The 14,129-nt window shown below is 39.2% G+C and overlaps 1 protein-coding gene across 1 annotated transcript in view; it reads right to left on the bottom strand.

The window, feature by feature from the left end:
- The window catches only part of FMN2 (formin 2), a 388,079-nt gene that overhangs the window by 280,067 nt on the left and 93,883 nt on the right, over positions 1–14,129 (bottom strand). The window contains exon 4 of the mRNA XM_063670713.1: positions 11,232–11,287. Within this exon, the coding sequence (XP_063526783.1) occupies positions 11,232–11,287 (56 nt within the window). The remainder of the gene's footprint in view (positions 1–11,231; positions 11,288–14,129) is intronic.

Below are 14,129 nucleotides of genomic sequence, written 5' to 3' on the forward strand. Positions count from 1 at the left end.
CTCGGCCTCCCAAAGTGCTGGGATTACAGGTGTGAGCCACCGCTCCAGGCTGTCATGTTCTAAATTCAGAAACGTCCTAGTTTTGGAACAAACCAATGGCATTCCAGTTCAGAATATGTTAACATCTGCTACACATGATCCCATAGGGAAAGAGATCGAGGTGTTATACAGATACAATTTTGCACAAAACTAAAATACAAGCAATTTAAAGTTTGAAAGGGAAATTTCAAGAAAGAATATTAGAACAGATGGTAAATGGTAAATAACTTGCCTAGGGCTTTTTAAAATAGAACATATTATGGGAAAAAGCCTCACACAGGGAGCTGAGATGGCATCTCTAGAAACCTTAGTATAAAATACATGATGAATTATGGAAATTATAATATTTCTGAACTGGAATGGACATGGCAAATCTCTTTCTATTCCTTCACTGATGAATGAGAAATGTGATATGGAAGGGAGAGGCATATGTTAGAAATCATAATCGGCTGTATTACTTTTAACAGCTCTTTAGCATAGGAGCTGATACGATGGGAAGGTTAAAGTAATGATCTTTAGTGAACAAACACAGTGGAAGCAATAAACATTTGGGGAAGCGAGCCAGAGAAAAAGGGAGATAAACAGCAAAAAGACCAAGCCTTTTTGGTTCCTGCTCACATACTGAGAATTTTCTTTCTACTTATTTGAGCTAGAGTTGCAGGAGGTACTGGACCATAATTTAAAGCAATCTATCCCTTAATTGCCTCAAGTAATACAAGGAAGGAAAGCACTACTTTATTACAGCTTCACTTTCCTTGAATGATCTATGGATGGAAAGTGCAGCTCAGTTTTTCACCTCCTAATCGCCTCCCTTGCATTAACACCCAATATTCTCAAATATCTTTTTTGTTGTTGTTTGTTTTTTTAAGAAAAATCTTCCTGGCCAGGCGCAGTGGCTCACACCTATAATCCTAGCACTTTGGGGGGCTGAGGTGGGTGGATCACCTGAGGTCAGGAGTTTGAGACCAGCCTGGCCAACATGGTGAAACCCTGTCTCTACTAATAATACAAAAATTAGCCAGGCATGGTGGTGCATACCTGTAATCCCAGTTACTCTGGAGGCTGAGGCAGAATTGCTTCTACCTGGGAGGTAGAGGTTGCAGTGAGCCGAGATCGTGCCACTGCACTCCAGCCTGGGAAACAGAGTGAGATTCTGTCTCCAAAAAAAAAAGAAAAGAAAAAGAAAAATCTTCCTAAAGAATAAAGCCTGGAGAAAATCAAATGGAGGGGATTTGGACTATTACCCGGAGTGGCAGAGCTGCCTTTTAACCCTGCCACTCTAATGGAATTACTCTTGGCACCGCTCGTGGTTTCCTTATTGCCAAATACTATAGATTTAACCCTGTCCTTTATGAAGAATCTGAGACTATTAATCATTCCTTCCCCCTTAGAACTCTTTTCTTCTGGCTTCTATAATTTTACACTGCTCCTCATTTCCTTGTCTGTTTCTTCCCTTGGATTTTTGGGGGGGCGGAGTAAAGACTTTGTACTTAGCCTACTATCCCCTGTCTACATACTGAGAGAGTTCATCAATTTTTACATCTTCAGCCTCTCATCTTGATAGTGATTATTGCAAGTTTTTCTCTCTCATCAATACTTCACTTCCATATTGTGACTGCTTAGCTAATACTGCTATTTGATTACGCTACCCTGTTCCTTAAAGTGCATCTGAGGGTACAGGAAAAAACCTAACCACAATGCTTTCCCTATTCTCTCACTTAACAATGAAAACAGAGGACTTCTGTGACCTCTATCATCAAAATGTGCAAAGATTTCATCCCTCCAGCAAGCAATCAATTCTATTATAGACACCAGATGAGTGTCCTCTAATTCAAATCAATTCTAACACTATCTACCTGGAGGTAGCATCAGATCCCACAGGTTGAGGGCTCAGTCCTCAAAACTGCCCCCACTTCATATGCAAGCCACAGGTCCAGGCCTCTGGAACTTCTGACCAACTGGCTATAAATCCAGGATCCCTCCACCCGCTCCACAGGTTCAGTGTGTTAGACCAGCCCACAGAACTCAGGGAAACACATACTTTTGCTGACTTACTAGAAGGGATGTTACAAAGGATGCAGATGAAGAGATGGACGGGGAGAGGCTTGGGAAAAGGGGAGCATCACCTTCCAGGAAAACCATGTGTTCATCAGCTATCTGGAAGCTCTCCAAACCCCATCCATTTTGGGGGTTTTAATGGAGGTTTCATGATGTAGGTGCAATTGAATACATCACTGTGCATTGGTGACCAACTTAACCTTCAGCCCCTCCCAGTTCCCAAGGCTGGGGGGTGGGGCAGAAAGTCCCAACCCTCTTACTAGGCCTTGGTCTTTCTATGGACCAGCCCTATCCTGAAGTTACCAGACAACAAACAGTAGCATATAAAAAGACACTTAACCACTTTGAAGATTCCAAGGATTTTAGAGTTGTATGCCAGGAGATGGCAATTAAGACCAAATGTATGTTTCATAATATCAAGCACCTTATCCTCCAACAAAATATTCCTTTGCCTGTCCTGTAGTTTACCTAGGCTTGGGAACATCTTTCGATCATTTCTCTAATTCATTGTCTCTTAAACTCAGTGTGCACCAGAATCACCTAGAGGGCTTGTTAAAACACAGATTATTTGGGAGGTTGAGGCTGGTGGTTCGCCTGAGGTCAGGAGTTTGAGACCAGCCTGGCCAACATGGCAAAATATCGTCTCTACTAAAAATACAAAAAATTAGCTGGGCATGGTGGCAGGCGCCTGTAATCCCAGCTACTAGGGAGGCTGAGGAAAGAGAATTGCTTGAACCTGGGAGGCGGAAGTTGCAGTGAGCCGAGATCATGCCATTGTACTCCAGCCTGGGCAACAAGAGCAAAACTCTGTATCAAAACAAAAACAAAAACAAACAAACCAAAAAACACACACAGATTGCTGGGCCCCACCTCCACAGTTTCCAGTTCAGTAGGTCTGGGTAGGGCCTGAGAATCTGCATATCTAACCAGTTCCCAGTTGATACTGATAGTCTGCAAACCACACAGCCTAATTTATACCCTAGACATGGTTACCAAATCCATCATTTCAATTCTTGGTTGCTACTTTTCCTGTATCACATCAGCACCTTAGTCGAGAAGTAATGGAATTACTTTGAGAGTTTAATAGCTGGTCCTAACTGGCTCCACTCTCCCTCTTCCTATCATTTCTACATTCCCTTGCCAGGTAATTGTTCCTTAAACTTCCTTGCTCATTCCTCAAAAACTCATGGCTCCTGACTACTGAGCATAAAACGTTTTAAATCCTCTATTAGGCTCATAAGACCTTGAATAGCCCATAAAATGTGGAGACCCCATCACTCACTCTGCCTACTGCAAAAGGGTATTGTGAGAATGTTGGGTTTTTGTTTTGTCTTGTTTTGTTTTTTTCAAGACAGGGTCTCATTCTGTTGTACCAGCTGGAGCGCAGTGGCACAATCGTAGTTCACTGCAGCCTTGACCTCCTGGGCTCAGGTGATCCTCTTGTCTCAGCGTCCCAAGTAGCTCATGTCACCATGGCCAGCTATTTTTATTATTATTATTGGTAGAGACAGGGTCTCCCTATGTTGCCAGTGCTAGTCTCAAACTCCTAGGCTCAAGTGATCCTCCCACCTCAGCCTCCCAAAGTGCTAGAATTTCAGGTGTGAGCTACCACACCCAGCCTTATTATGAGAATTTAAAAAGATACAGTCAATTCTTGTTATTCACAGTAGTTTTGTCCTGTAAAGTCTTTGTGAACATCAAATTAGTGAATACTGAAATATTGCTTCTAGAAAAAAATACAGGTTTAGATTCCTGCAAGCCCCTGGTCACATTTTTGTCAACCAATCAATGTATTACCTTTTTTAAATGTGTGTTCCTGCTGAAAGACACCTTATTTAATATATATTGCTGATTTACTATGGCCAACAGCAGCATCACTCAAGCCTGAACAAAGCTTATCTGACATGTGTTTTCACCACAAGGCACATCACAGCCTTCTTGCACGTAGGGACATTAGACAACACGGCAGCTCTACGCTTGGAGGCAATTTCGAACAGTAAAACCAACAAGAAAAAGCACAAAAACGTGAAAACACAGCCACAAAAATACTCTTATTTACAGAATGAGAGCTGAAAGAAGAAAGCAGAGCTTCACCTCATTCAACATCAGCTGGGAAAGTGCATGTTCAAGCAACTCAAATTTCTCGCCACTTGGAGCGTGTTTGCGATTGGCCATGAAAGCACCATATGAATATGATTTGGGGGCTCCAAATAAATTTTAGCAAGTAGGTGAGTTCGCAAATACATGCCAATCCAAGAATAATGAGGACCACCTATGCAATGAAAGCAACTTTCAAAACCAGAGTATTGCTCAACTACAACAACAATAATGATAAAGAGCTAACATTTTGAGTGCCAGGAACTCCTCCAAAGCATTTTACATAAGTATATTTAAAACTCACAAAAAAAATGTAGAGATAGGAATTCTTATTATACCCACTTTATAGATGAGAAAACTAAGGCACACAGAGTAAAATGCTATTCCTAAATTCTGACAAAGATTCTCTCCTTGATCAAGCTCTAGCCAGGCTCCTCTGAGCCCTCTTCTCAACTAGGTCTTAACCCTTGGCCTGTAAAGACTTGAGCAAACATTAACATAGTTTCTAACAGCTAAAGGCTGCATCCCAAAGATAATCCTACCACTCTTTAAATTACTGCCTAAGAAAACTCAAGGCTGCCAAAAAAACTTACTGATTGTTTCAGCCTTCACCTGAGGATAGGGCCTCTTTCCCAGTCTCTGGCGGAGGACAGACTCCTAACTTCTTATAACTGCCAGTTAGCAGACACAGCTGGCCTAATCTCATTTACACTAATGAACCCTTTGCAGTTTTTCACTTCTGAGTCTCCTGAGCCTCCACTCACCCTTCTCCCTATTTCTTTATTCTCCCTTTAAAATGCTTGGTCACCTCTGTACAAATCAAAGTTGAGTTTAGTTCACGCTGGACTCTTCCCTAGCGCAATAGTTGCCACTGATATAAAATCTGTCCTTACCATTTTAACTAATGTCTGACTTTGTTTATCTTTGACAGTTCCCCAGTTAAAAGTGGAATAACTGGGATTTGTGCCCAGGAAAACTGGTCCAAAGCCCAGATCCTCAACCACTATGGTATGAATATAAGCAAATGTTCTACCACTCCCGAAATGCACCCTAGACTGAGTCTTCTCAAGTCCAGTGTCTAGAACAAAGTCAAGTTTAGACAAATTTAGATTAAAAAATAGAAGATTTTTAAAAAGGGAATAGGAGTGCAGAAGAAACATATGTATAAGACAGATATGAAGGATCCTAAAGATTAAAAACAACAACAACAAAAAACAAACAAAAACAAAACAAAACAAAAAAAACTAGTGTATTTTTTAGGGTTGGAACAGGCCAGCCAATCATACGGGAAATAGTGAGTGATAACGCTGAAGACTGAGGATGGCAAGGGAAAACCCCGTGTGTCAAACTCAGGAGTCTGAACATTTTCTCAAATGCTATGAGCAGTCACTGGATGAGTCTAAGCAGATATCAGACATTAGCAAATGTGGATTTTAGAAAGATAACTCTGGAGGCATTGTGGAGGAGAGATTAGAAGGGTTAAGACTGGAAGCAGAGAGACCCATAGGGAGAATATTGCAGTAATCCAGATAAGACTGGGCTCTGGGTTAAGGCGCTGTCAAGCTGCAGGCCAAGGAGGCCCGGGAGGAGGAAAGCAAAACCGAGTCTCCAGGGCAGCTGCCAGTTGAGCTGCCTCTCAGGTCACCTGGACTATTGTGCTTCTCCCTGGCCCCACACCCAATGCCGTGTTCACTTCCAATTTTCTACCTTTACTATCTTCTCTGATCTGAAATACTCACTCTTCTTCCCTCCATCTATCCAAAAATAACGATTTGATCTAAATTTCACCCTTCCTAAGAAATTGCCCTTAATTGTAGTCTCTCAACAAACTTCACCCTTTTTGTTAAGTTGATCTTGGCAGAATTACATTGCATCTCACAGATCATTTCATGTACGTGAAAGAGGTATGTTCTTCTAACTGTCTGCTTCTTAATACCCAAGATTTTGTCCTATAATTCTTCATATTTCCTTCAATATGTACCGCAAATACCTTGCACACCGTAGGTCAGCAGATGTTCAATAAAAGACAAGCCTCCTTTATAAGCAAAGAAATTTTATCAGCTCCACGACCCCCATTGGATTAGCTGCTTGGACTGTTTGCCTTTCTCCACAGGCCATTAATAATGTTGCATAGTGCAAACTAGTTTTACACCATCTAAAACTCAATAGAGCAAAGATATTACTTCATTTCACCTCCAAGCCTGACCACCCCAAGGAAAAACAAAAACAATCTGTGACATCCAATTATTTCTTCACATTCTCAAGTTCTAACTACTTTCCAGATGTTAGCTGGTTTTTGTTCTTAAAACTCATAGAAGAGTTTCTTTTATGATTATTTCTAAGCTAAAACGTCTATATTTTTCTCTGAGCTCCTTGGAGTTTCTACAGAATAAAAATTATTCCCGCACCAAAAAAAAAAAAAAAATTCCTTTCTTTCTCTTAACATAGTATGGTAAATACCTTTCAAAATGTTACCTATCTTCAATGTCAGCACTGCCCTAAGGGTATCCTGTCTTCTCTTCCCTTCCTAACCACCTCTCCCTTGCCCCTTCCCAGACTCATTCGGTCAGAGTATTTATTGGTTAAACTATTTATTGAGGACCTAAGAATGATTAGACACTGAGGAAGACTTCAAGGATGACTAACTCATGGTTTCAGACCCAAGTATCTCTCTTTCTCTCTCCTTTAAGACTTGTGCTTCTTACTCCGCCTTATTTTAGTTATTTACTTGTCTTGTGGGTTATTGTTTTGTTGGTTTCCAATTACTTTGCAAATTCATATTACCTTTTGCCTTGGAGTTGAGAAAGACCTCACACTCAACAATGTTTCTTTAGACCCTTCTATATGTCTAAGACATTCCACCCCAATTCAAATGGCTTGTTTTATTAAGTCTCCAGCATTATTTCTTCAGAATTACTTTCACTCCACTACTTTCTTTTGATCGGACCAATGCTTCTTTTGCTCTTCAAACTTTGCCTCTGAGTAACCAAGACCATCCACAAGGCTACTCCACATTACTCCATCTGTTTCCTAGACTTGTTCCTAAATTATTTCCGAAACTAATGGAACTGAGTGGCCATTGCATAAAGAATACTATAACAGATACTTTAAGGAGATCCAATAAAAAAAATTTACTTCTTCAAATAAATTTGCAGTTAGATTGGGCAATGAGGGGACTCGGCAGGGCTGATCAGAGCAAAGCGTTTTTCTGACACTTGAGAATTTATTTGCATATAGACCATACAACATATGGGGGAAGACAGTGCTGATATCGTATAATTCCTTTTTATTATCTAGCACTTTGTAATAGATGTGACTATTGATAAATGATAAATATTATAACGTGCAAAGACCTGACTTTCAATTGCCTGTTATTTTCAATTCTTACACAAAGCTAGAGTTTTTAAAAATCAAAATGTTATTCTATTTCCTTTCCAACTAGTCCATTTACATTAGAAAGTTATCAAGAGTTTTAGAAAAATGCTTTGAAACAAAAATTGTATATATAATTTCAAAAGCAAAAAGTTAGAAACTAGGTGGCTACCAGGTGAAGCATGTTACCATACACCAATCTTTAACTTAGAAGCAAATATTTAGATAAAATAATTGACACTAAGCTATTATATACTATAGAGTGTAAAAGGCTTTACAGTTTAAATATTTCAAATACCAAAAGATTTAAATAAACAGAATCAAAAAACAGTCGTGTTTGAGTTTTATGACATAATTCTTCAGATAGAGCAGATTTTCAGAGCATATTACTTGAAATTAAAATAATCAGTGAGGTCTAAAGAATGTAATTTTATTTGAAAACCTAATTCCACAGGGTCATCAATAAAAGCATTCAAGGAGTAGCTACAGTCTGTTCTTTTCACTTGAGTGCCAGCTGTATTTGCTTTAAGCATCAGACTCTCTGGCAACACCACAGCCTTCTACTCCTGTGATTTGAGGAAAGGCTTTATGAGTCATGTGTTTTTTCTAGGGATATTGAGCTCTCAGAATTATTAACTACAGAAAGAGTAAAAGTCAAAACTCATTCAATAAATTCCAATGTGCTCAGATTGAGAGAACAGGTGTCTGAACACACATCTGAAGAATAACTTAGAGAGGATGCTTTCCAACTCAGCTGCAAGCCTCTGACTAAGCAGTCCTGGGGATCTCGCATTACGACCACAGAAGAACGCAGGCAACACTGGATGGACCAAAAAAATCTCTTAGGTTCATCATTCATACTGAGAAAACTGCCTTCAAACCTCTCATTTCCATCTGCATTTAGAGATACAGAACTGCCATCTAGTGACTAAGAAGGAAAAAGCAAGGACTTTCCACGAAAAATAATTTTTTTTACATAACAAAGCACTGAAGTTAGTAAAATTAACACAACTTAGCACATCAAAGTTCTAGTAAAACTTCAAAACGTATAAGTGAACTAATATACCTATTTGCCTCTATAATGTGTCTTGACATCTGACTCATACATGGTATAGTTTAAATATAATAAAATAAATTTAGAATCTCATCTCATTCATCTGATGATTTTGGCACAGGGTGATTACCCATGTAAAAGTATAATTTTTATCATAGTATAAGTATAAAATCAAACAGATCTATACTCAAATAGTGGGCCTACCCTTTATCAAGTTTGTGATCTTATGCAAGTTACTTTTACCTCATATAATCATTTTCTTTAGCAGTTAAATACGCATTATAATAGTTACTTTAAAGGATTATTGTGAGGATTTCTTAAGGTAATAGAGTAAAAGAACAGGTATACAGTAAGTTGACAATTAATTTGACTTTTCTGTATCCCCTTTATGGCCAGTTACTTTAGGCTGTCATGAAACATATCCATATCATCTAAGAAAAGAATCAGCCCATAAAATAAATGTATGACAAAGAGTTAATGATTCCAAAAGTAAGTGATGTCATTGTTGGGTGCTTAAAATCGATTGCTTTCAAATATTTTTACCTCTCAATTAATTTTCCTGACTTCCAGACACTTCACTGTCAACAAGGATCAGATGTAACATTTATTCAGTCTATTTCACCCTTGAGTCTTCAAGTTGTAAAATCAAGTGTTTTTAAATAACCTACTCCATTAGGTTTTCTGCTTATTGCAATATATTTTACCATGGTCCATCACTCAGGAAAAACACTCTATAATGTTACACACATGAATATACAACTTGAAATAGCATAATATACAAAGCAATGTTGGACATGTTTTATCATTGTTGATATTATCAAATACTTCCTGTTCAGGTTCTCTTTGACATTATCATATGTAACAATTGATTCATATACATCCTGGACATAAGAATTTAGAAAAACTTAATGTATTCCTTTAAATCACAATTTAGCCATGCTTTCCACACCAAAAAAAGGCTTAAAAAGTGAGGGAAGATTTGAGGGTACTATTTTTCTTAATAACTGCTGACTTTACTATTTCTTTTTACCTTTTTATCTTTCTTTAATCTTATTCGCTGTGGGCTAATCATTGCAGATAATTAAGGAACCATCAGTTGAGCCCACCATGCCTCTCCAAGTGCCACCAAGTTGATGTAGCCCTCTGCTCCCATAACAATAAGTTGGAAAAACTTGCTTTTTCAATGAACTGTCCTTAAGGATAGCTAATCTAGCTGCATTTTTGAAAAGCACCCAGGTGCTGTTTTCAACCAATGTTATATCCCAATTTCTCCTCCAGGGGGAGCACAACTTTCATGTATAACACAGGGATTCTTTTCTAAAGGGAAGTTACTTTATTTGATGAGTTCTCAGAGATCAGCAATAATTTAATTTTACAGAGAAGAACCCTATGTCCCAGGTAATCTCAGCTTGTTGTCATCACACTAATCAGAAATAGATCCGGGCGTAAGACCCAAGTATGTGTCTCCTCATTTTCTCCTAGACCACCAACAGAACAGAACACATCTTTTTACTGTTCATTTCTAATACTAAGTTACTGAGAAAAGCATAGTTGGGTGAAAATGTAAATTGGTTTGTAAGCAATAGTTTTATATCCAAAAGAGCAATTGCTATCCACAATTACGTTTCCTTTCTTGCAGTTTTTTTTTAATAAGAAATCCATTTTAGCATAAGAAAAAAAAACCCGACAAAATTTGGCTTCTTTGGTAACTGATATGGTTTGGCTCTGTGTCCCCACCCAAATCTCATCCTGTAGCTCCCATAATTCCCACATGTTGTGGGAGGGACCTGGTGGGAGATGACTGAATCATGGGGGCTGCTCTTTCCCATGCTCTTCTCATGATAGTGAATGGGTCTCACGAGATCTAATGGTTTTAAAAATGGGAGTTTCTCTGCACAAGCTCTTTTTTGCCTTCTGCCACCCACGTAAGATGTGATTTGCTTCTCCTTGCCTTCTGCCATGAACTTGTGAGGCCTCCCCAGCCATGTGGAAGTGTAAGTCCAATAAGCCTCTTTCTTTTGTAAATTGCCTATTCTCGGGTACACCCTTATCAGCAGCGTGAAAACGGACTAATACAGTAACAGAAAAAAAAAAGTTTCTGTGGAAATTAAACAGATACAAATGAATGTTTCATCCACCAAAGTAATAAGAATCTTATTTGACTTTAGCAAAGCTCTGACAGATTTTTTTTTTAACATCCACCAAAGTAATAAGAATCTTATTTGACTTTAGCAAAGCTCTGACAGATTTTTTTATTTAAAGATCATAGCCATGGGACTATTTGAGCAGGCACATTTCACAGACTTCTCCCTGGAGTGGCCACCGTTTCCTGCTGGAGCCAGCTGTTATTGGGCCCAACTCTTTGGCTGGATATAGAATAAAAAAGCTTCTGAAAATCTTGTACTCAGTTCCACTTCAAGGCTGATTTTCTATGCAAAAAATAAATGGAAGAAAACATCCCCTTCTGCCTGACTGGATTCTGCTGCAGGCTTAGGGAAAACAAGGGCATCCTAGCCAGCCGGGCAGATGGAAAGATAAATCACAGAGTCTGTCACAATCTTAAGACAAATAAGACAGATGGGAATCTGACATCCTAATAAGATCATCTTACCTTCTGGACAGCATCCGAGCGTTTTTTGGGAGTTTCTGAAACAGCAGATTGAGATCCTAGATTGGAAAGGAAGCAGACAGTCAGTATCTTAAAGGACAATTTTCCTATTTCTTCAATCAGAAAATAAAACTTTCACTAAAATATATCATTAACCATAAGTACCAAAAATATCCAGTCTCAGTCTCTCTTCCAATTATATAACTGGGTTCTTAGGATATGACTACTTTTCAGTATATATAATACATACAATGAGAATGCTCATGTCATTTTTAAAAATTGGGATATTCCTATGCCCTTCTCTATATATCAACTATCCTTATTTGTCTCAATTGCTAGTTTCTAAATTGTGCCAGAAAGTCCTTCTAAGACTTTCACAGATTATATTATTCACTTAGCTGAAGTCTGTCTCACGATAGAAGCCACCTCACCAAGGCTGAAGGATGGGAGCTCAAAAGCCTCGTCTAACTGTTGTCAAATTGCCCCTTGATTTCAACGAGAGATAATGAACACTGCCACCAAGAGACACTGAGTAAGAAGGGATTCTGAAGCGGTTTTTCTCTTTTAGTCCTCATGTCATCTGAGATACTATGAGACTGCAAATTCATCATGCTGAAAAAACCTAAGGCATAACCAAGTCAGGGATTTTTTTTTCTTAAGCGAGAGGGCACTTTCTTCGAAGTGAAGCTTGTGTGCAAATTTAAAAATAAAAGGGCCTTCAAGGAATTCCTCGTGCTCCATGAATCAGAGCCTGAAAAACCACTAATCTCATCCATCCTCTGCACCTTTCAGATGAGAAATTCAAAGCCCATAATGCAAGTGGTTGTTGGCAAGGTGAAGACGAGAGTTTATATCTCCTGACTGTCACGTTGCACCCCTGACTGGCATGCAGACCAGACCCTGGACACAAGGTACAGCAGTCACTGTTTTGTTTTTTTTTTTCTTTTTTTTTTTTTTTTTTTTTTTTTTGAGATGGAGTTTCGCTCTTTCGCCCAGGCTGGAGTGCAATGGCGCAATCTTGGCTCACTGCAGCCTCCACCTCCCGGGTTCAAACAATTCTCCTGTCTCAGCCTCCCGAATAGCTGGGATTACAGGCACCCACCACCACACCCAGCTAATTTTTATATTTTTTTAGTAGAGACATGTTGGCCAGGCTGGTCTCGAACTCCTGACCTCGTGATCCGCCCGCCTTGGCCTCCCAAAGTGCTGGGATTACAGGCGAGAGCCACCGCGCCCGGCCAGCAGTCACTCTTTATGGTCATTTTGACATTTCCAATTTAGCCACATGGTAGCTGATATATGTGACAATGCTACAGAAAAATAAAAGGCATTTAGTATTTAAACAGCATAACATACTGTTAAGCTACATTGAAAGTTTTCATTTCACTCAGATGAGAATCTGTCTCCACAGGGACCCACAAGGCCTGGTTTCAACTACTGTTACTCCCCAGCCTCTCTACCCACCTCCATCTGTCCCAACTTGCTCACCAGGCCAGCCACCCTGGCCAGCTTGCTTGTCTTGTAACACACCAGTCATGCTTCTTCCATAGGGCCACCAAAGCCACAGTGGCTACTGCCTCTGCCCAGAGCACTGCACTCACTCTTCTTCCCAAAATCTGCAAGCCCCATTCCGTGGCTGCTTCCTTCGGGGCTTTGCTAAAGCAGCGACCCCACCCACTCCTTGGCACTCACCACATGCTCACCCTTACTTTCTTCATAACCTGGATCATCACACCATATACTCCATAATGCATTTGGTTGCCTACTTATTTATACCTCTCATTCCACTAGAATATAAACCCTGTAAAAGCAAGAATTTTTGTCCGTTTTTCCTCTTGTTTTGTCCCCCACATCCAAATAGTGCCTGGCACTTAGTAGGTGCTTAAAATATTTGTTGAGTAATTGTAGGAGTGAATGAAAGAATAAATGAAAGATCAAAACAATGATGAGAACATGAAAGTGGGTTCCACCAGGAAAAGTGGGGTATCCTGGGCAGAGAAAGAGAGAGTAAGGATTTTATAAGAGACAATATAGATATTGCCTTGCCTTTAACTATTTTCTGAATCTCAGCTAGGAGTGTATATTTTAAAACAAAAATCATGGAGAATAGCATGATTCAGTCACTTACCAATAAGTGTCACAGTGGCAATAAACAATTGGCCTTAAAATACAACCATTTTCCCAGATAAATATAGCATATCATTGAGCTAATCAAAAAGGGATTCTTTTCTCTTATATTGACAAATCTCTACTCTGAACTTAACACCAGAGTTAGCCAAATTTTAATAAAGATCTTTAACAGCAAAGCTAGTTAACAGTTAATATTAAAGCAAATCCAAACTCCAGAACGCTCTCATTTTCTATTGTTTTTCGTCACTTCCAAATCCTCCCAAACACAATAGACTCAAGACAAGTCTTGGCTTTGTACCAGTGGGGAAAATTCTCTCTTCCTCTTCTATTTAGATCGTGCCACGATCTCCTGGTGGTACACAAAGAGTTCTTTACATTAGAAATGCATAAAATGCTTTCTAGCTTTGTTCTGTAGTCCTTGACCCGATAACTGGACCCAAAAAGTAAACTTCTGGGCTCTGATAGTAAAGAACAAGTGCAGTTTATCAGAAAAACGTACTTAGAAAACCACATTAGAAAGATGCATCAGCAAAATATTCTGCACACCTACACCCAAACTTTCAGCTTCTCTCTAATTCAATGGCTACCTGAACTGAATTCATTCTCCCAACCCCATCCCTTTCACTATAGTTTTTATTTGTTTGAATTTGTGTGTTAAAACATAAAAGAGAAATCTGTAGGTTGAAATGCTGTCTTCAAAACCATAAGCTGGAAAATAGGAGTTCTAGAGGGTCAAGATTTTAAGATGAAAGAGATGTACAGAATAACTTT

This window comes from Pongo pygmaeus, chromosome 1 (assembly GCF_028885625.2).
Source record: "Pongo pygmaeus isolate AG05252 chromosome 1, NHGRI_mPonPyg2-v2.0_pri, whole genome shotgun sequence".
Classification (NCBI taxonomy): Eukaryota; Metazoa; Chordata; class Mammalia; order Primates; family Hominidae; genus Pongo; species Pongo pygmaeus.